Genomic DNA, 20,338 nt, shown 5'->3' on the forward strand with positions numbered 1-20,338 from the left:
CAACTTTTACCTCTACTTTCGGAAATAATCCTCTACTTTTATCCATTACCTTTTTACTCATTAGCTTTTCAAAAAAACAAAATGATAATTGTACAAACTTTTCAAGGGACAGTCAAGAATGAAATACTGGACTCTTACTTGGTGATGAAGGGAGTTGATTATTTTAAACTTCAATTTGAATTTTTTGCTTATTTTAAGTTGTTAAATATGAATGGACAAAAGAATCCTAAGTGAATAAGTTCTTCTTGTTCAAGTTTTACGGACAATCTAGACATTTATAGTTTATAAAAAATTATTTGACAGAATTCAAGCAAACAGGTTCTACTCTTTTTTTTACAACTTATAGAAAGCTGTAATAAATAGTTTTATAACTTCTTTCAACTTTTTTAAGCCAATAATCTAAAACACTAACTTATAAAATAAGTGCTAGCAAATAGGGCCTATCTCTTCTGGACATAATCGCTTAAGTTTTTTTTTTTTCGTAGGCCATAATCGCTTAAGTTGCCATTAAGTGTTGATAGAATTAATGAGGGTTGTTTAGTTGTAAAATAAATACCAAGCAAACGATTGCATATGGAATAATGAAATATCACGTTCGTTTCGAAAGATTATCCATAATGATATCCTAAAGAAAATCATTTTTTGTCAAAAGCTCGTTGATATTTAGCAATTTGCCCAAAAAAAAAAACTGAATTGTTTGACATTCTTTTTAAAGTGTCGTGTCATTTGGCCTTGCGGATAATCGTTTTTAGAATGGAGGGAATATCAAGCAAGATAACCATGTCTTTCTTGTTTTAGCATATAAAATTTTAGACTATCCCAAGTTGCCAAGTGTTACAAGGCCTAAAAATAACAATAATAGGTCAATCAAATATTGCCAAATGTCTATAAATTAAAACTTAAAATTCACAGTTGCATGGAATGGGCAATCATATTGACACGTGTCAAGGTGATATAGTAGTTTTTAATTTATCAATTTCGCCAATCAAAACTATGGCACTTAAGAAAAGATAAAAATTGAATGTCTCTTTAATTATGCACATTGACCTTTCTTAAATAAATATAAATAAGCATAATCATTGAACAATAATTATCTCTTTTTAATTAGATAAATAGATAATTAAAGATAATTAGAGAAATAAATAGTACGTAATGCATTTTAAGCAAATAAAGAAGATAACTAAATAAGTCCAGGTGATAAACCTCAGTGGTTGGCGCGGTGGTCAAAGCCTAAAACTTACAAGTTTGCTCCTCCTAATATCTTAGGTTCGAAGCTTCCCTACAAGTGTTATCAACTCCTTTGAGCTCCCCGCAAATGAACGGTGGAATTAGACCACCAAAAATAATCGAAGTGATTGTACACTGACTTAGACAATGGAGTTGTCAAAAAAAAAAGTCCAGGTGACAATGATTTTTCCGGTGAGACGCTTAGGAATAAAAGATGATGAGGTGTCCCCAAACATTAGTACGAGTAGAAGATTTTTCTTTTTGGTCAATCAGAAGATATGTCCCATTCTCTACTGGTGGATACTGTTCCATGCTCGAGAGTACGGGGAGACCAATTCAAAATATATAGAACTGTTGTAAATTTATACTTTTGCTTAGAAATGAAAATCTGCACTTATTATTGGCGTTGCATACCTAATTGAGTTCTCCCTGCCTGCATGGGGCATCTCATCACTGTTAACTAGGACAACCGACATGCAGATAAAGGATATTGATGTTTTTTAAGTCGTTAGACGTGCCCTCAACGCAAAATTGGAAAATTCAAACAAAATATTACGAGTGTAATGTCTTTTTTTTGTTTTTTTTGGTTGAGTAATGTCTATAATCAGAAGATAAAGACATTCTGATTTATTAATGCTATATTGGACCAGCTAATACAATGGTAAAATCTTGGTACATTTGACTTGGAATTTCGCATAGCTCAAGGACCAACAATAATAAAACTTGGTCCCCATTCCAGAGAAAAGAAAAGTAAAAATTGTAAACTCGGCCCACAAGTTTAACCCAATGACAAACTAAATCCAAAATTTTCGATCTTTTTTCAAACTCTCTTGTGATAGCAATGTCAGCGTTTCATCCACATATCTCTCCAAGTATTTTTGAAGATTGGCCTACTTTGTTTTTACTTCGCTTAAACTACTCTTCTAAATGTTTCAAGTTTTCATAAACTCATGATTATTCGATACTAGCAAAAGTCACAAGATTGTGGTAGTTATTGCCCACATTGGTGATAAAATTCAAGGGCAATAAGCAAAAGATAAGGCTATAGTTCAACTTGAATGGGGTGATTTCTTCCACTTGTAGGCTCCAATTGATCGGCAAATTCAGATGATGAGGACTAAAGTGCAAGTAAACATGGAGTTTAAGTTTTGTTGATCAGTTTCGAATTGACAATCACATCGAAAGAGGCTAACCATTTATCCCCTCCGATGGCCCTTATACATTCCTCTCCATGAATTTCTCATACAAGACATTTATTTATGCTTTGAATTTTTTTGACAAGACACAATCCAATTCTCTATCTTCTCCATAAGCATAACTTAGCAATTTTCAAGCTACATATAACCATAAAATTGTTAGCATAATATTAGAAAATATTAAGTTATATATTACGTAATCTAAGTTTAATTGTGCAGTATGGATGGCAGAAAAAGGATGAGTTCAAAGAACAAAATATTTAGGAACCGTCCCATGGCGGAACTTGAAAATTTGCGGAAACTGCAAGAGAAACGGAAAAGCACTAAGTAAAGAACATGAATACCAACCAACTCAGCAGCAGAAAGGCAGATGGAAGAGCAATGAAGAGAAGAACAAAATAGTTCCGATGATTAGACGATAATAGTCTTTTGCTTTGTTTCCTCCCTTCCGTTTCTCCATCGTTCTCAGAAATGTTATCCCTTGTACGGGTGTCTTCCTCAGATCCAACAAACGTTGCCAATTTCTGTGATACAGACTGTTGACTTTCGTGCAACCATTTTTCATCTCCATCATAATCGTCGTCGTGTTCAAAAACAAGATGAATCCCACATTTCTTGAGCTGAACCCCCTCGACCACAGGAGGGTTCCGCCTTGCCACTTGAATCTTATCGCCTTCTTGTAAAAGAAAAACTAAGGGGCGAAAATCTGGATAACGGCACAAGTAGAAGTGATCTTCATCATTTTTCGGAACTCCTGATAAATGCGGTACAGTGGTAAATATTGGTTCCGGTTTGTTCTCTCTAAGGATCCTTATTTCGATACCCGCCACATAAGGGAGTTGGTCTCTTAAGTCATCTGGTATTTGATGGTTGATAGAGACTACAACGCATACAATTACAGCTTTGATCACTCGGTTTTTGGGCTTCGAGTAACAAATCACTTCTGGAGTGAACCAATCTGGGATTTCGCTTCCAGGGACACTTAAATTGTACATATACTTCAAAGCAAGCTGCATTCAGATAGAAGAGCTATTTAAGATTCTGAATGAGAGAGAAAGAGATGAACTCTTTCAGTGGGTTTTAAGTACCTGTGTTGGAGTCTAGGCACTTGGTTTAGGGTGTTGGATGTGTTCTACAACGATCCGCAATTTAGACACATGAATCCTCAAATTTTTAGGATATTTGGAGGAAAAGAAGCTTAAACTAATTAGGCAAAAATATAAATACAAATATAGTTCTGACCTTTTACACGGATGGAAGTAGAAAATCAATATTTCCCCTTAATACCCTTCGAACACAAGTGTTCAAGACGTGTTCGTTAACCATACTTAAATTTATCTGAAAATATTTCATCATGTATACCATAGAAGTGTTCAAGACGTGTCCCGTTAACCATACTTAATATTCTCCTCCACATCGAATACTCATATGTCCAAGTCCAAGTATACATACATACATATATATACATATACATATATATATATATATATATTAGTTCGTTTCTTACGAGGAGGTTCGCATTTCTTCCATTTTCTGATCGAATTTCAATGATCTGAGCCGCTCAATGTGATCAGAACATGATTTTAAAGATACCCGCGAGAAATCAACAAAAAAAAATGACTGGAAAAAGCTTCATCTGAACATTTTTTTATTGAATGGTTCAGAAAAAAACTGCTCAAATCAAAGCCCTTCCAGGTCATTTTTTTGGCTCATATCTCCCGAGTATCTTTAAAATCGCGTTCTGAACACATTAAACGGCTCGGATCATCGAAATTCGATCAGGAAAGGGGAATCCGCATTTTAAGAGGTCCGCCATGTGAAGAGAGAGACAGAGAGAGAGAAGAGAAGAACCTTGCCAAGTTTTCCCTTAGCCACTGAAGAGCAGGAACTACACCCAGCCATATACAACCTTCTTAAGGACTTCAAGCATTCCAGTCCCGGAATAGACTTTAATTTAACACAGTTCGCGAGGTTCAGGTCATGTAAATTTTCTAGATTTGATAAATCGGATAAAGTGTCCAATGAAGTACAGCTTTCAGCATTCAACTCCAACAAACTTGACGGGAGTGGGGGTAGAACTCGGAGATTCTCACAGTGCAGCAGAAAAAGCCTTTTTAGAATAGAGAGTCCTCTTAGACTACAAGGAAGACTGTGAAAGTCATTGTGACCCAGATTCAAAGTATCTAAACACGACAACTTCTCAAAATCATCCTGTATTTTTCCAGAAAGTTTCCACGCGCGGGCATCAAATTCTTCCAGCGCTGAAAGATTTGAGAAAGAAGATGGAAGCACAATCAGCTTAGTAGCTCTCTCTGTAGTTTTAGCCTCCTCAGATACCTCACGATACGGCTTCTTTCCCATTTCCAAAATCATCAACCTGGAAAGCATGCCAAAGCTTTCGGGTAGTTCTGCCACTGAAGTTTCCACCATGTCCAAGTGGTGGAGGAATTTCAAATTCCCAATTGATGCGGGAAGTCTGCAAAGCTTCACACACATACTCAATCTTAACATGGTGAGGTTTTCCAACATTCCTATGGATTCCGGCAGCTCTACAATGGAAGCATTCACGATGATCAACCTAGTAAGAGTTACCAAGCGTCCGATTGAATCTGGCAATGATCTAAGCGATTTACAATTTCTCATCTCAAGCCTTTCAAGAGATTTCAAACCATCAACCTCATCTGGAAGATCTAGTATCGATGTCCCATCTAATTGAAGCTCAACAAGGGAAGCCAACCGACCAATGGAAACAGGCAGTTTGGTGAGAGAAGAACAGTTTCCAACTGAAATTTTTTTCAGATAGGATAATGAACCAATAGAAGCTGGCAGCTCCCTCACTGAACAACTATTAAGCCAAAATCTCGCTAACATTCTGAGATTACCAACAGAAGCAGGTATTACAGTAAGCGATTTACACCTCATCAAACTTAGCGTCTCCAGATTTACCAACAAGCCAAGGGAATCAGGTAACTCTTTTAATGCCAAACCATTAAGCGAAAGGTCCCTTAAAGAACCCAGCTGCCCTATGCAAGGGGGTAACCGCTTTAGCGATTGGCATTCGTTTAAACTGAGAACTTCAAGTTTTGTAAGCTGGAATATAGATTCAGGCAATCGCTCTATCGCAGTATTATCAACGAGAAGCTTTCTTAAGGAATTCAAGCAATCCATGTTATGTGGTAGTTCTTTCAGTTTAGAGCAACCAGAGAGGATAAGGGTCTCTAGATTTTTCAGACCAGAGACTTCGTTTGGAAAGTCCACAAGGTTAGAACAATCCCTCAGGTTCAAATGACGTAATGTAGTTACGTCACCAAGTGATTTATGGATAGTTGTTAAACTAGCACAACCCTCAAGGATCAGCTTTTCCAAGGCGTGATGACTGGATAAATCAGGAACAGCAGTTAGGTTGTAACAGCCATGAAGATTCATAACCATCAAGTTCTCCGCCACCTGAAAATTTACCAAGCCTTACTTGAGCCCATCAAAAAAAAACTGCTGCAATGCAAAACTGTATGTGAAACTAAAATCAAGGAACAACCTCATCGACAAGAGGTTTGCAATAAGAGAACCAAAACACAAAATAACCAAGGTAATCGTTGTTGGAGAGAGGCCAAATATTTTGCAATCAAAATTCATTCAACAAATCATATTCAAAACAAGACAACACCCAATTCTCTGACATTAGGACACTCTCCTTCAATAAAGAATCACAATGGAATCCCAAACCTGGTCAACCAACATAAGGCATTTTGTGTTACCAAGGCAATAGGAGAACAATGCAAAATGAACCCTCAGCCAAGCTGCCCACACTCAGTCATGTTTAAAAATTACAGCATTCACCAGCCACATTGCAATATTTAACAATGGACAGTAAGTCAAAGCATAGAAAGTTTTGACACTAAACTTAAGAGTTAAGACCAATTACTGGCACCAGAAATTTAAGCTTGGGTATGAGGAAATTCAAAATCAGCCAATAATCTCATACAACATTGGTCCAATAGTGGAACATACCTTGTTCTTGTACCAACTCCACCATCTCAAGCCCCATACATTTTCTATCTTGCTGTCTGAGAGATCAAGAACAGTAAGTTGCTGCGCACAAAAATCAGAAGGAAGATTTTTCAAAGGACATTTCCTCCATTGTAGCCACTTTAGTTCAGGAGGTATGCATTTGAAATTTCCCTCCAAGCTCACGTTACTTAACTGAAGAAGTCTCAGATGAACCATCTTTTGAAATGGTTCAGTCTCAAGTATCACCTCTCCCTCTTTCTTGGCTCCAGAGTAGAAGTACTCTCTCCAAAAACCCATCAAGTATGTTATTACAGAGGTGATATTGGGTGTCATTTGGAGTATGTCCAAAGAAACTGATTTAGGGATCACCTCCTTATGATTCTTTTCAAAGTCTAGAATGATTCCTTGATTACATTTCGTTCCCTGACATCAACAATATGGAGGAAAAAATTGGTACACAATCATTAATTACAGGACAAATTGGTGCCAAGTGAAGGAAAATCATTAAGAAATTTAAGCTAGTACAATCCAAACAAGGTGACACCACAAAATATAAAATGCGGGACCAAATGTGTATCTCCACAATTCTATTGTCTAAAAAATTTTAGGAAAAGTGTAAACAAATAGAACAAAGGTTTCCGCAGTTCACCGACTGAAAGGACTCCCCAAATAACAAAATATCATTGTGCTGTGTTATTTTGATCAGAGGTATGAAGTACACCTTTCAAAAACTTAGAATACTGTTTAAAGACAAAACTACAGCCTATCCAAATCAAATATAACCAACTAATAAAATCAATAAACACATTTGAAGTCCACTCACCTATTCATGCAAAGACGCAGGAATCTAATTCAGGATTAGAAGGCTATACTAACCAAAGACTATTGAACTGAACAAATTATCAAACACCAGTGTGTACGAATTTGAATTTTGCACAAAGCTCCTACCAAACCAGGTTCACAAATATATAGGAAATTATCACCCCATTAACCGATGTGATGAATGTTAGATAGCTTGATATACAATGAAGTGTCAAACGAATTTTCAAGAGGTAGAGACTATAAAGTACGTATTTGGTAACAAGATTTCAAGGACAATTTAACACTATTAAGAATGACATTCAGTAAAAATCCAAAAAAAAATTGAGAACATAATGAGCATTATTTTAAAGATTGGGGTTGAGGAGTTGAGTTTGACATGTATTTAAGGAAAAATAACAAAGGCTATTCTAAAAGAAAACGGATGAGGGAGAAAAAGCTATCTGAGATAACAAAACAAAAAAAACTCAACATTGTCACATAGTCTCTCTTTTCTCAAGTCTGCATTCCCACAATCAAAATCACATTCAGATGGGTAATTTGTACACAAATACATCCATTTTTATAACAAGCTGAGTAAACTAGTACTCCTTCCATCCCATATTCTTGGTCTTTCTTTCCTTTTCGAGTTGTTCTGAAAAATTTGTCTATTTTAAAATGACAAAGAAAAAGATTGTAGTTTTACAAGGCTATCCATTAAGAGATGCAGTAAAAAAATTATCAAAAGTGAGAAGTGGGGGGTTTAGGAAATGATGCCATAAAATTTGAATTCGAACACATCAGAATTGCATGTCCATTGAAAAGTTGGAATTCCCAAACAGGACCAAGATTCATACCATCCTATCTTTCAAGACAGTCAGAATTTCACGGCGATCCCACAGTCTACTCCGCTTACCAGGATCTGCAAGGTTTTCATGCTGAACAATTTGTCTACCCATATCCCTAATTTGGTCATGCATCCAAACACTCTTTTCCTGAAATTTAACAAGAGACCTTGCTACCAGGACATTGATCGCAATCTCAGCTCTGAAACCGCAGCCCTTCACTATGTCAATCACTTCATCTCTCCCCATTTTTAGATCTACAAATAAACAAGCAATATCGAGGAATATACACTTCTCTTCCTCATCCAGCCCATCAAAACTTATCTTCAGAACATCCTGGAGATGGCGCGGACGAATCTGCTTCAGCTTTTGCAAAGCATCTTCCCATTCCTCCACTCTCCTCTTATCAAACAGAAAAGAACCAAATACCTCCAGAGCCAAGGGTAATCCTCCAGTAAGGGACACAATTTGTTGAGACAGACTCAGGAAAGTTTCAGAGGCTTTTTTAGTTCTCAATGCATGGTAACGGAAAAGGTCTAGTGAATCGGAGGAACCCAATGCTCTCACTTCATACATCTCATTCACATGATGAGCAATCAGAACATCTCTATCTCTTGTAGTAATAATTATTCTGCTTCCTTCATAAAGCCACTCTCTCTTGGCAACAAGGCTGCTTCCATTGTCTACATCATCTAAAACAATAAGGACTCGCTTCTCATGAAGAATCCTTTCAATTGAAATTTTTTCAGCATTAGCATTTTCTACTTGAGATGCCCTTCCTGAAAGATTGTGAAGGAGTTTGTTCTGGAGAGATACTAAACCATTTTGTTGCATAGACATCTCTCTAACGTTGGAAATGAAGCTGCGGTGTTCAAAGTGACTGATAAGTTTATTGTAGACAGCTTTTGCAAGGGTTGTCTTGCCGACCCCACCAATTCCGTGAAGCCCCAAAACTCGTATGCCATTAGATTTAACATCTAACAATCTCAATAGTTCCTCAATGCGGTAATTCAGCCCCACAGCATATGAAGCCACGCCCATTGGAGTGTTGCTTAATTCAGCCAAAATCCTTCTAACTAATAATTGAATCAACTCAGGTTCTCCGCTGCCAGTAGACGTAATATTCAGTGCACAGTGCATAGGAATGCAAAAAACGAAGAAAAAAAAAGGAAAATAATTGTAACAAAGGGAAATGTGTGAGTACGTTTTTACAATCAAATGGCAAACTAAGGGCAAAGATACCAGCATGTTACATCAAGTGATCAAACATGATGACAATGATATAAAATACTTTTAAGAGCCCCATGCTTGTAAGTTGTAATCTCTTAGTTAGTTGGTAGAAGTTTGCATGCCCTTGTCTATGTTAAGTCATCTATATGAAATGATTGTCTTGCTACAAAGTACGTTGAGCTTGAGCCTCTAGTGCATGTTGTCACCCCACTTCCACAAGCTCAAGAATTAAAAATGCCAAGCTATAACAGACAAAGATTCCACCCCACTAAAATAACATATGGTAGGAACTTCTACATTTTCAAACCCAGAGATGCGGGCAAAGGTGTATCAAATGATCGGAGCAACCAAAAAAACTCAAAAAAACACAATTTATGACATACTCTCTCTGGAACATAATCAACTCAATCAATAGCTTCATAGCCAAGAGGCCTTCTAACCTTATTTCTAATATCTGGAATTTAAAAATCACAAGGAAACAGCTTAGGACGAGTAACTACTTGCTATATAAGCATATAATCAACAAACTAAGGAAATTTGTCAAACAAGGAGAGATATTTAAGATCATAATCATCAAACTGAAAATTTAATAGCGAATTGAAATTGCCTTTACCTGAATCATGAAACGAATCATATAGTGAATCTCACTAATCGAAAATTGGGAATCAAGTCGGGAATCGTTTAGCATGAATCATGAACTGAATCCTGAATGTACAACTTTGTCTATTATGTTTGAAATAAACAATAATTTATAAATTAGAAGGAAAAGAAGCATTCTGGAGGTTAAAAAGAAAAGAAAAAAAACTAAAACAAATATGCATCTTTGGCCAAAATGCCAAATGCCAATAACTACCACTTTCAATGGGCAGGAATGATGAAAACTAGCCTAAACCACCTTAGGTCATGCTCCAGCCATGCGTTTTGCTCCAATCCAATTCATAGGAAAGGAAAGCCTCGAAATTACCGTCTAGTTGCCATAAACGTTCTAGTTTCTCCACAAACTTGCTATTCTATCTAACAACACCGCATCTCACTCAGCCAAATAACAGCAGTTAACCCCGTTTAGTATGTACAATTTTAAGCTTCTAAAGTGCCAGTGGAGGTTACTTACTGCACAAGACTACGGGTGCTTATTTTACAACTAATTATGAGGAAGTAATCCTATTTAGGAAAGAGAGAAAAAAATTATGAGGGAGGTTTTTGGTAGTGGAGAGAGAAAGAAAAAATTTATTGGGGACCACGCGCAGAGAGAGGAGTAGGATTTTGAGGTCTTAGGCTTTGCTTCTCAATGGTAGTTAGTCCCCTTAAGGTCTGTTCTTTTCCTCAGTGGTTGTTATGATATGATAATATACACTAAAGAGTTGACATGAGTAACACATGCAAGAGAGTGTGGACGTAGGCAAGCAAATACAAAATCAAGATGGGAAGTACGGAGCGAGGGAGCTTTTCATCCCTTAAATATGTTACCCATGGAAAACAAGTCAAACTAAGTCTATCAAAACAAGAAGCAATTTTCTGTACTATAGTTTCAGCTAAAATATCTTTTAGGTAAATCAGTCATAACCAAGCAACATTATGTCTTTGACCTTCTCTAGGCATAACCACACAAACCAAGAAACTGCTTTGCATGTACCGTGTCGCGTCCCAGCAAAGACTGAAATCTTCTAACACAAGCTGACCAAATGGTTAGCTGGAAAACAAAGTCAGTTGTGAAACAAATAAAACACCTAGCTAAGAAGTTTAATTTAACCAATTGACGGAGACTCTACAATATTACAAGGAATACACCAGTAATAAAGATTGTGGGGGAATCAGAACGAAAGCGCTACTGAAATTACTCTCAAGTTGCAGAAGTCAATGCAAGTAAGAATGACCAAAAAAGATGACCAACGCGTGAGAAAAACCAATTGAACTAAAAATTTAACAACAATAAATAAACAAGCTGAATTCCATTAAAGAATACCATAGTACATTAAGGACCACAATCTCCAAAAGTCTGCTTATCATACTTGAAGTCTGAAGCTTCCCTGGCAGTACCATTGTATTACAATTGTGACGTCCGATTAGTTCCTTTATGGAAATGACATTATAGAAAGACTCTCGTGTCCCTTCTTATCATACTAGAATCTAACTAATATTGCCTGCACTGGTAGAGTATCATCTCCGTGAAGGCAGACATCAAGCTAACTATGGCACTAGATCCCACAACCATCAGGTGGAAGGATACAATCATTTTCCTTCGAGATAGGAAAATCCGGACTTAGTGCAAAAGCTTTATAACAATGCCGATATTAAGTGGACTTTGCACATGACACGATCAACTTGACTCAATGTCTGGCACTAATATAAGTTGCTTACTATCATATGACTCTTGTTATAGTGGGATGGTTTTTTCTATATCTATATTCGTCAAAGAATTCCTTAAATTCAATTAGACTTTCAGCTATATGAACCATAAGTCCATAACTATGTAACCCAAATTCTAAAAGATTGACCCAAAATAGCATATCCAAATGACAAGAAAACATCTGCATCATTAATCTTAGACCCTATTAAAAAGGTAGGCTCAGTGTGCTAGGAGGATCATAGTGCTGCTGGCTTATCTCCCTCCCAGGACTGAACTTCAAAAGCTAGAACAAGAATTCTGCTGTGTTTTAATCTACTAGTGCTTGTCCGTGCCTAAGGCACTACCCACCATTTGATGGCATTTTTGTAATACATTTGTAAGAGTGTGGTTGTTTTCTTAAGAGAGTTGAAGAGCATATATCAGCCATTGGATCAAATGAATCTTAGCCCTTCTTTTAACTTGTGTTTGTGTGGTCCCTGCACCCTTGTGTGTTATTAAGTAGATAGCCAAGGACTCAGATCTACCCCGTTCCAACCAAAAAGACTGAAGCAAGACTCCAGTTTAATGTATAGCCAAGGAGTCTTAAAATAGTCTACCTAAAACTGGAAAAGGGACCCGAGTTAAACTAGACTTTTTAATAGATCTCTCTCTGTAGTGCTTCTATACTGAATCAATAAACTAATACCACCACGATAGGATCCAGAATGAATCTCAAGGCTTCAAGGAGCATCATTTCCATTCATGCGAAACACCGTATTACAATACTAAACAAATGATTGAATTTCATTTTGAGTATTCCTACCAGAAACATTGAAATCAAGGTTGTTAAATAACACAATGTGAAGGTCAATTTCGCGGAGTTATCCGTAACGTGAATCGGTCGTAGCTGTAGGGAAGACAAAATTTTCTTTGAAGTAAATCTGGGTGGAAGGTGGACCCCCACAGTACAGGGGTGTACTGCAGACATCTTAGGTCACGTTTGGTTAAATAAGTCAATTGTCTTATTTTTTTGTTTTTATTTAAATATTTTTCGTATTTGATAGTTTTTTATCAATTTTTTTTTGGAGATTATTGTATCGTCATGACAAGAGGAATCTAAAAAGTAAAAAATTATAATCGAAATCCAATATTTTTTTAATAAAAACGAAAAAATTAACTTATTAACTTATTTTTATTTTTATTCAAAATAAAAAAAAATTAATTTTTTATAATTTTTTACTTTTTAGATTCCTCTGGACGACGATGATATAATAATCTCATTGATAAAAAATTAATAAATACAAAAAAAATTTGAATAAAAAAAATCAATTAAATCAATTAACTTATTTAACCGAACGAGACATTAACCGTCGATCTCAACAATCGATCAATGGTTCAAATTAAAAATAAAAAAAAACCTTCACGGTACTTTCCCACACCTCGTAACTACGGGATCTCCCATCCGAGGAAGGAAAGCTTAAATGGAATGAAGAGAGAGGAAAGAGAAATACCTACTCTCATACACCCAACCAGAGATCCCACCCGCCTTTTCCATCGCATTTCTCCACCGCGCGACGTTTTCCACCCCAAACTTCCTCTCGAGGCTTCGAAAGTCCTCTTCGAACGGTCCTTTCTGCCGCCGCACGTGCGAGGGGTCCACGTTGAAGAACACGGGGATAAGGAGCCTTCGGCACTCGCAGATCGTCGCGAGCTCCTCGAGGCACCACCGCGAGGAGGCGTAGCTGGGGGAGACGACGGCGATGGCGGCGGCGGAGTCGTGGATCGCGTCGACAAGGCTCGGCGCGATCTCGTCGCCTTTGCTCGTGCCCTCGTTGTCGCGGAAGGCACGAACGCCTTCCACGAGGAGGGCTTTGTAGAGGCGGTCCGTGAAGCCGTGGCGAGTGTCCTCCCCTCTGAAGCTCAGGAACACGTCCCACCGGAGCCTGAACGCTGGCGCCGGTGGCGACACCTCGTCGTTTTCCGCCATTTTCTTTTACTCCCGCCAATAGTAAATTGAACCTGAGTAATTAGTCCAACTGCCCGGCCGTAAACTGGCCGAGACCACTTTGAGTTACGAGTATCTCTATCAAAATATTTGTGGATTGCTGGAGTTATGAGGTATCACTTGCAGGCCTTTACAAATGGGTGTTTAACTGTTTATATATCTGCAATTTGGCATGCGTACGAGAGAGAGATTCCTTCCTTACACTGTAAGTATATAATAAAGCGTTTACATGTACGTAGAAGATAATTGGCCAGTGGCTACTTGTTTTGGTAGTCTACACAGAGCTTGTTTATTCAACGTTAATGATACACCCACCGAACAACCATCCGCCGCACGCGCGCCACCGAACAACCATCCGTCGCACGCGTGTGGGGCTCACTCCGTTTTCCGCACGGATGATTCGAGCTGCTTAATAATTAAAAAAAAAAAACTGGGTGGGCTCCCGTGAAAATCGTCTCAATCCGATATGTGTCGGTGTTTGTTTCAATCTTCCATTTGTGAACGGCTCGGATCATCCGATTTTTGAAAGTTTGAATCGAGTACCTACACATATTAGATTGAGACAATTTCCGCGAAGGCCCACTCAATTTTTTAAAAAAATTATTGAGTGGCTCGGATCATCTGTACGGGATTCGGAGTGGATGGAATGTTTGGTGGGTGTATCATCTCTCTTTATTCAATGGGCCTTGGAGCACCGTCACGTAATGCCTCAAGACTCTTGTGACAAATGTGTGATGAATAAGGGTGTTGGGGCCGTGTAACCCTTACCCATTTTAAGACTCAAATTCCAAATTGGGTAAAACCATCAAAAACCCATCTCCAATCTCCGATGCTTACTCAAATGGGTACACATTTATGGAATTTTTTCCCCTTTTGTATCTCCAAATAAGAAAAATTCAAACTCACGCCCATTTTTTTCCAACGGCTCTTTCAGTGAGGGTGTGCTTGAGTTCCGCATTATCTGTTGAGCTTTGGTAGAGCAGCTGATTCACTCAACTCTCTTACTTTTTTACAAGTAAGTCATTGGGTATTTACTCCTAAAAAATAATTTTTTTTTTTTTTTTTTTGTAAATTGTATTCTACCCGAATCTAATTTTTAAACAAAAATTTGACTTAAATTTGTGTAAAAACAAATAAAAAAAGGTAAGAGTCGGAGTTACTCTAGAAGTTTATATGGACTAGCGTTGCAACACCTCTTTCTTTTAGTATCGGCCACCATATACTGTATTATAGAAGTTAGAAACTAAATTTCAATGCGTGCTTGCATTAAGTCTTAACAAAATGGGCAAGGGTCAGACATTGTCTTCGGAAAAATTTAATTTCAATGCGTGATTGCATCTTATACACGCGCAAAGGCAACCAACAAACCATCAGTAGGCCTTACCCTTAAAAACAACTCAGATAGCAATCATTTCTTGACACGCTCGCATTTTTAGTGAATCTAGTTTTGCACGTTTTTGTGAGAAACAGGACTAGCGTTGCATACATCACTTTCTTTTAATATCGGCCACCATATGTCGGATCCAAAAAAAAGTAAAAAATCGGCCACCATATACTATTATAGAAAGTTTTTTTGAACAGACTATTATAGAAAGTAAGAAAACTTTAATGCGTGTGCAAGGGTCAGACATTGCCTACGGGGAAACTTTAATTTCAATTAGGTGCACCTTCGTGCACAGCACGAATGCATGACTGTCGAAGGGAACAAGTTTTGATTTAGGCTAGATATATCTTGTTTGTAATTTTAGAGCCGAAAGCAATAGAAGAGTACGAAAATAACTAGGAAGATATATTACATAGATTGATGAAAGCAGCAAAAGCATTAGATGATTTACATACAAACCACATAGAGTGTAGTTTATTTATAGACGTTGAAGAAGCATAACACCAGTAAAGCTCGCAGTAGTCATAAATAGTAGTAGTCATATTAAACCACTCCTTCCTCTCCTGCAAGCTCTTCATCTGCTCTTTGTCCTGAGAAACATTGATGCGTCTGCAGCTCCAAAAGAATTCATTTTCATGTGCTCTATTTATGAGTAAAACAATACAATCATCAAACCCTGGATGCGTTTCTTGTCCTCCTACCTTAACCAACCATGTTTAAGTTTTAAAAAAACGATTTCAATCTAGGACTAATGCCTTGCACAATGGTAATAATTTTAACGTAAGTAGCAATTGCATTAACATACTTAAACTTGTAAGCAAGTCGAATTTTGCACTATCATGCAATTATCTTTGCTAACATTTCAAAGTCGAGCCCTAAATGAGTTAGTATTAAAGAAGCTCTTTAGGACTATGATTATGCTGAGCATTTGTACTATCCAATGGAGCCTTTTCACCAAAAATTATCTTAAATTTTTACCCCATTAGACCTATTCTCAAATATGAAATACTCAACATGTAAATGAAAGAGGTGGAGCGAAGTAGAGCATGACAAACAACATAGCATACAATACCCCAACTAATCTGCTCACCCATGGATGGACTGCAATTGCGATGACATAAATGTTTATTTGGTAGGCAGTAATTCGAAAGTGAAGTTTTTTTTCTTGTTGGCCAAATCAGAAGTAATACCTTACATTAGCCCTTGGGAAAAATATTTTCTGAATTCGTTGCGTGTTTCACATGTGATCTAACATTGAGTCCATCTTTCTGATGCAATAAATATTGCCAAATAAGGTCATCTTAAGCAATTCTATATGGTAGCCAAATCCTACTCGTAAAATGGATGAACAAAAACTACAATTGTTTCATAAATATCTCCTCATTTACATTTTAAATCCAAATCCTTACGTATTTAATTATTAAATAATTACTACACAAACTACGATTATTCCGATAAATTTACTAATCGCACAATTCTACACCTATACATGAATTTCAATACCACAATCCACCATAACTTATCATTTACGAAAGAACTAAACCATCCAATTTAATGCAGAGCCTGCCAAGAACTTTTCAATACAAATAGGACTAAAAGTTAATGAAAACAGGACTAAACATTAATTAATAAATTAAATTCAGGTCACCATCTACATCAAAAATTAAGTTTTGGTACTATTGCCATTAAAATGCAGATTAAGGTCTCGGGTTTCCGGAAAACTACCTCAAACACGATTCTAAGCTTGGGTAAGTGTTGCATGGCGTTCGTAGGTCGCTGTGGTGATTCCGAAATCTTGAGGCGGCGTCCGGCGGCACAACAGCGGGGCCCGCGGCGGCGGCGGCGGCGGCGTGGGTGTGAAACTCACTGTACACGGCTGTTTTTCTTTTTTTTAAAACGCTGATGGAGAGAGGGAGTTGTAGTGGTGGGGTTTCGAGGTGGGTGCGGTAGTAGTGGCGTCGGGTAAACACCCTGACGGAGTGAGGGAGTTGCGGTGGTGGGGTTTCGAGTTGGGTGCGATAGTGGTGGTGGCGGTTCGGTGGAGAGCTGAAGGACGGAGGTGACGGGTGGTAGAGTTCGGTGGTGTGGGGAGAGAAAGGTCGTGGTGCCGTGTAGGAGGAGAGGAGAGGAGGGCGTTTTGGGTGGTCTTGGACCAAAGGTGATCGTGGAGGCGGGGAGGGGCATTATTGGAAAATAGCATGCCTTGGGCAATTGATAAAATGGACGAAATCAAAGGGCAAAATTGTCCCAATTGAAAAATGGCATCCCTCACACTGGTTCTTATTATTTAAAAAAAAATTAGCCTAGGGTCCACTATAGCATGTTTCTAACCCACTTAGTCCACTGATCAAGTTTTTAACCCACTAAGTCCACTAATATGTATTTGGTAAGGCATAAAGTCCACTACATTTAAAAAGAGAATTATTGCCTGACAGAATTACCCTTCCATTCAAATCCCATCAATTTAGCCCATTATCCTCCCTTTATCTCTTCTAGTTTTGAAATCAAAATCCCATCAATTTAGCCCATTATCCTCTCATTATCCCTTCTAGTTTTGCAAATCATGCCAATCATGGGTATCTCTCTCTCTCGTCTCTCTCTATTTGGAATGTTGATCACGCCAATCACGGATATACTGATCTTGATATAGATTCGTATGTAACGTTGTTGTACTTATATAACGTTATATAACAGTCGAAAATTCTTTTTTTTCTGATACACTATATATAACGTAGTGGACTTTATGCCTTACAAGAACATATAATATGAGATACTTACGTTTACATCTGAACGTAATATACTTGTTTGTCAGTTCACATTTAACATGAGATACTTACATTTTACGTTATATACTCATTCATCAGCTCGCATTTAACGTTATGTACTTATTCACTCATGACAGAAAAACCACATATAACGATATTAATGATGCAAACCTAAAATGATTTTTGGTTGTTTAGGTTTAACCTTATATAATGTCAATATAACGTTATTGTACATATATAACATTATATACTCGTTCATCAGTTCACAGTTATTGTGAGATACTTACATTTTACGTTATATACTCATTCATCAGCTCGCATTTTAACATTATATACAATGCAGTATCAAACCTTAACATGCCATCAATTTCAATTTATCCAAAATGTACGACCTAAGTCAGTGGGCAAGTCAAAACTTGTTCAAAATGAAACATCATTAATGTTCGAACCATCGAAGACAAAGTTTGTTCAAACCCCCACAAAAAATAAAAAATAAAAATAAAAATTGTCCCAATGACACCATCTCAGTCATTCTCTATCACCATCTCATCAGTTCATCCGTGCTGGAGGATCTATCCTTGCTATTGGCGGGACATTATATGTTCGTTCCACAGGTACCAACTTTTTATCTTTCTGATTTGGTTTTCTCATTCCTGCAAAAATACACAGAGTTAAACATATGCAAATATATATAACCTAAACACTAGCATGGTAATAAAATAGATTCAGAACAAAAACAATCCAAAGCCAGCAAGACATTAATAAAACACGTAACATTATGTCATATATATAACCATATATATTTAAGGTGAAAACATGATATATAACCTTCCGCAAGTCTACTGATCATATATAATATTTTATCAAAACTAATATGGAACATGTAATATTTGTATGTTGTTGCAATACAATGAAAATGATACGGTATATCATATATAACCACATATATTTACGTTATTGAATTGGTCCGCGCAGCGGTTTATAGACCTGAATATATAACCATATATAAACTTATAAAATAGTCACATATAATGTTATATATTATTAACTGTCCAATTGTGCTTTACTAATGAGTTCCTATATATACCTTGAATTGTACTCAGTTACCAACATTGATATAACCATATATACTATCAATCGAATCCCTAACTTAATTCAACTATACCATATCAGATTAAAGATTGATATAACCATATATACTCACAATCAACACCCTATCTTAACTTAACCAATACCTAACCGATTAGAGTTTGATATAACTATATCTACTCGCAATCAAAACCCTAATTTAACTGAGCCAAACCATTTATATAACCATATATACGATGAGAAACATAATCTACTCAGAACAGAGTCTCAGAGTCGACGAATACCAATCATAAATTTTCCCCAGGATGCTGTGTACAAAACCCTCAATCATAGGGCAAATAACTTAGGTTTATAACCATATATACGAAGAGAAACATACCTGGTGTATCGATTGCGTTGTAGGATCTGACGAAGGCGATGGAGAAACGAAGGCGAAGAACGGCGACTATCACTGAAATGAAGGCGACTAGATCTGACGAAGGCGAATAACGGCGTCCGACTGAAACGAGGGCGAATCAAAGGCGACTAGCGCAACGGAGACGAACGTGGGTGAACAGGTGCGATCGTTGGTGAACGATCGCGATTGACGAAGGAGGGCGACGATGAAGGAGGGCTGATGATGACGAAGAAGGACCGGCGACGAAGAAGCCCGACGACGATGAAGGACTCTCAGTCTGGTTCGTTGGGTCAATGGCTTTTTTTTTTCCTCTCTCTGGTTCATTTTGGAAATGGGGGGAGGGGGGAAGGGGGGGAGGGTGGACGGGTTTTGTAATGGGAGTAAATTGATATATTTGACATGGAGGAAAATACGGAGATTGAGAAAAAAATGGGGCAAATTTTTTTTTTGAAAGGAGGGGTATATTAGACTAATCAGGGTTATTATATCTTTACTAATATGTTAGTGGACTTAGGAGGTTACAGAATTTAGAAGTGAACTAGATGAGTTTGAAAAGTGCTATAATGGACTTATGAAAAATTCTCCCCTTATTATTTAGGAGAGATTTAGGAGAAGAGGAGATATGGTTGCATCTTATACACGCGCAAGGGTCAGACACGGCCTTGGGAACTTGTTGAGGAAAGAAAAAGAGGAAAAATTACTTATGGGCACAGCCACACGGCGGGCAGTGGTACCCTATGTCCCCAACACTCCTATCAATCAGTACATTCTTGCAAGATCACTATTAAGTACATGGACTCGATGAAAAAGAGAGAGAGCGCGGTGGTGCCCCAATACCACTATCAATCAATCGTACAGTACATTTTTGCAAGATCACCACTGGCCAGTTATCTTCTATCTACGTACATGTAAACGCGCATTGATATACATGTATAGAGTCCGGAAGGAGGAAGGAATCTCTCTCTCACACACGCATGCCAAATTGCAGATATATAAACACCCATATGTGTAGTTTTATTTCTACAGTATATGTAAAGGCCTGCAAGTGAAAACTCATAACTCATCCAG

At 37.5% G+C, this 20,338-nt stretch overlaps 1 protein-coding gene across 1 annotated transcript; it reads right to left on the bottom strand.

Annotated features, from left to right (window-relative positions):
• Nucleotides 1-2,393: 2,393 nt before the first annotated feature.
• Nucleotides 2,394-13,819, bottom strand: LOC131310339 (disease resistance protein RPV1-like). Its single transcript, XM_058337303.1, has 5 exons — nt 13,142-13,819; nt 8,087-9,179; nt 6,432-6,854; nt 4,275-5,870; nt 2,394-3,433 (listed from the first exon to the last, which is right to left on the bottom strand). The coding sequence occupies exons 1-5, from the start codon at nt 13,615-13,617 to the stop codon at nt 2,747-2,749; spliced, it is 4,275 nt and encodes a 1,424-aa protein (XP_058193286.1). The 5' UTR covers nt 13,618-13,819; the 3' UTR covers nt 2,394-2,746.
• Nucleotides 13,820-20,338: the final 6,519 nt, after the last annotated feature.

The sequence above is a fragment of the Rhododendron vialii genome, chromosome 12a (assembly GCF_030253575.1).
Source record: "Rhododendron vialii isolate Sample 1 chromosome 12a, ASM3025357v1".
NCBI lineage: Eukaryota > Viridiplantae > Streptophyta > Magnoliopsida > Ericales > Ericaceae > Rhododendron > Rhododendron vialii.

What these genes read in the sequence shown, in the direction of transcription:
- LOC131310339 (XM_058337303.1), bottom strand. Translation starts at nt 13,617, where the DNA reads ATGGCGGAAAACGACGAGGTGTCGCCACCGGCGCCAGCGTTCAGGCTC. An exon ending in CTGTCTTGAAAGATAGGATG is followed by an intron (nt 6,855 to 8,086) that starts GTATGAATCTTG and finishes TGTTGATGTCAG; the next exon opens with GGAACGAAATGTAATCAAGG. An exon ending in GGAGTTGGTACAAGAACAAG is followed by an intron (nt 5,871 to 6,431) that starts GTATGTTCCACT and finishes GTAAATTTTCAG; the next exon opens with GTGGCGGAGAACTTGATGGT.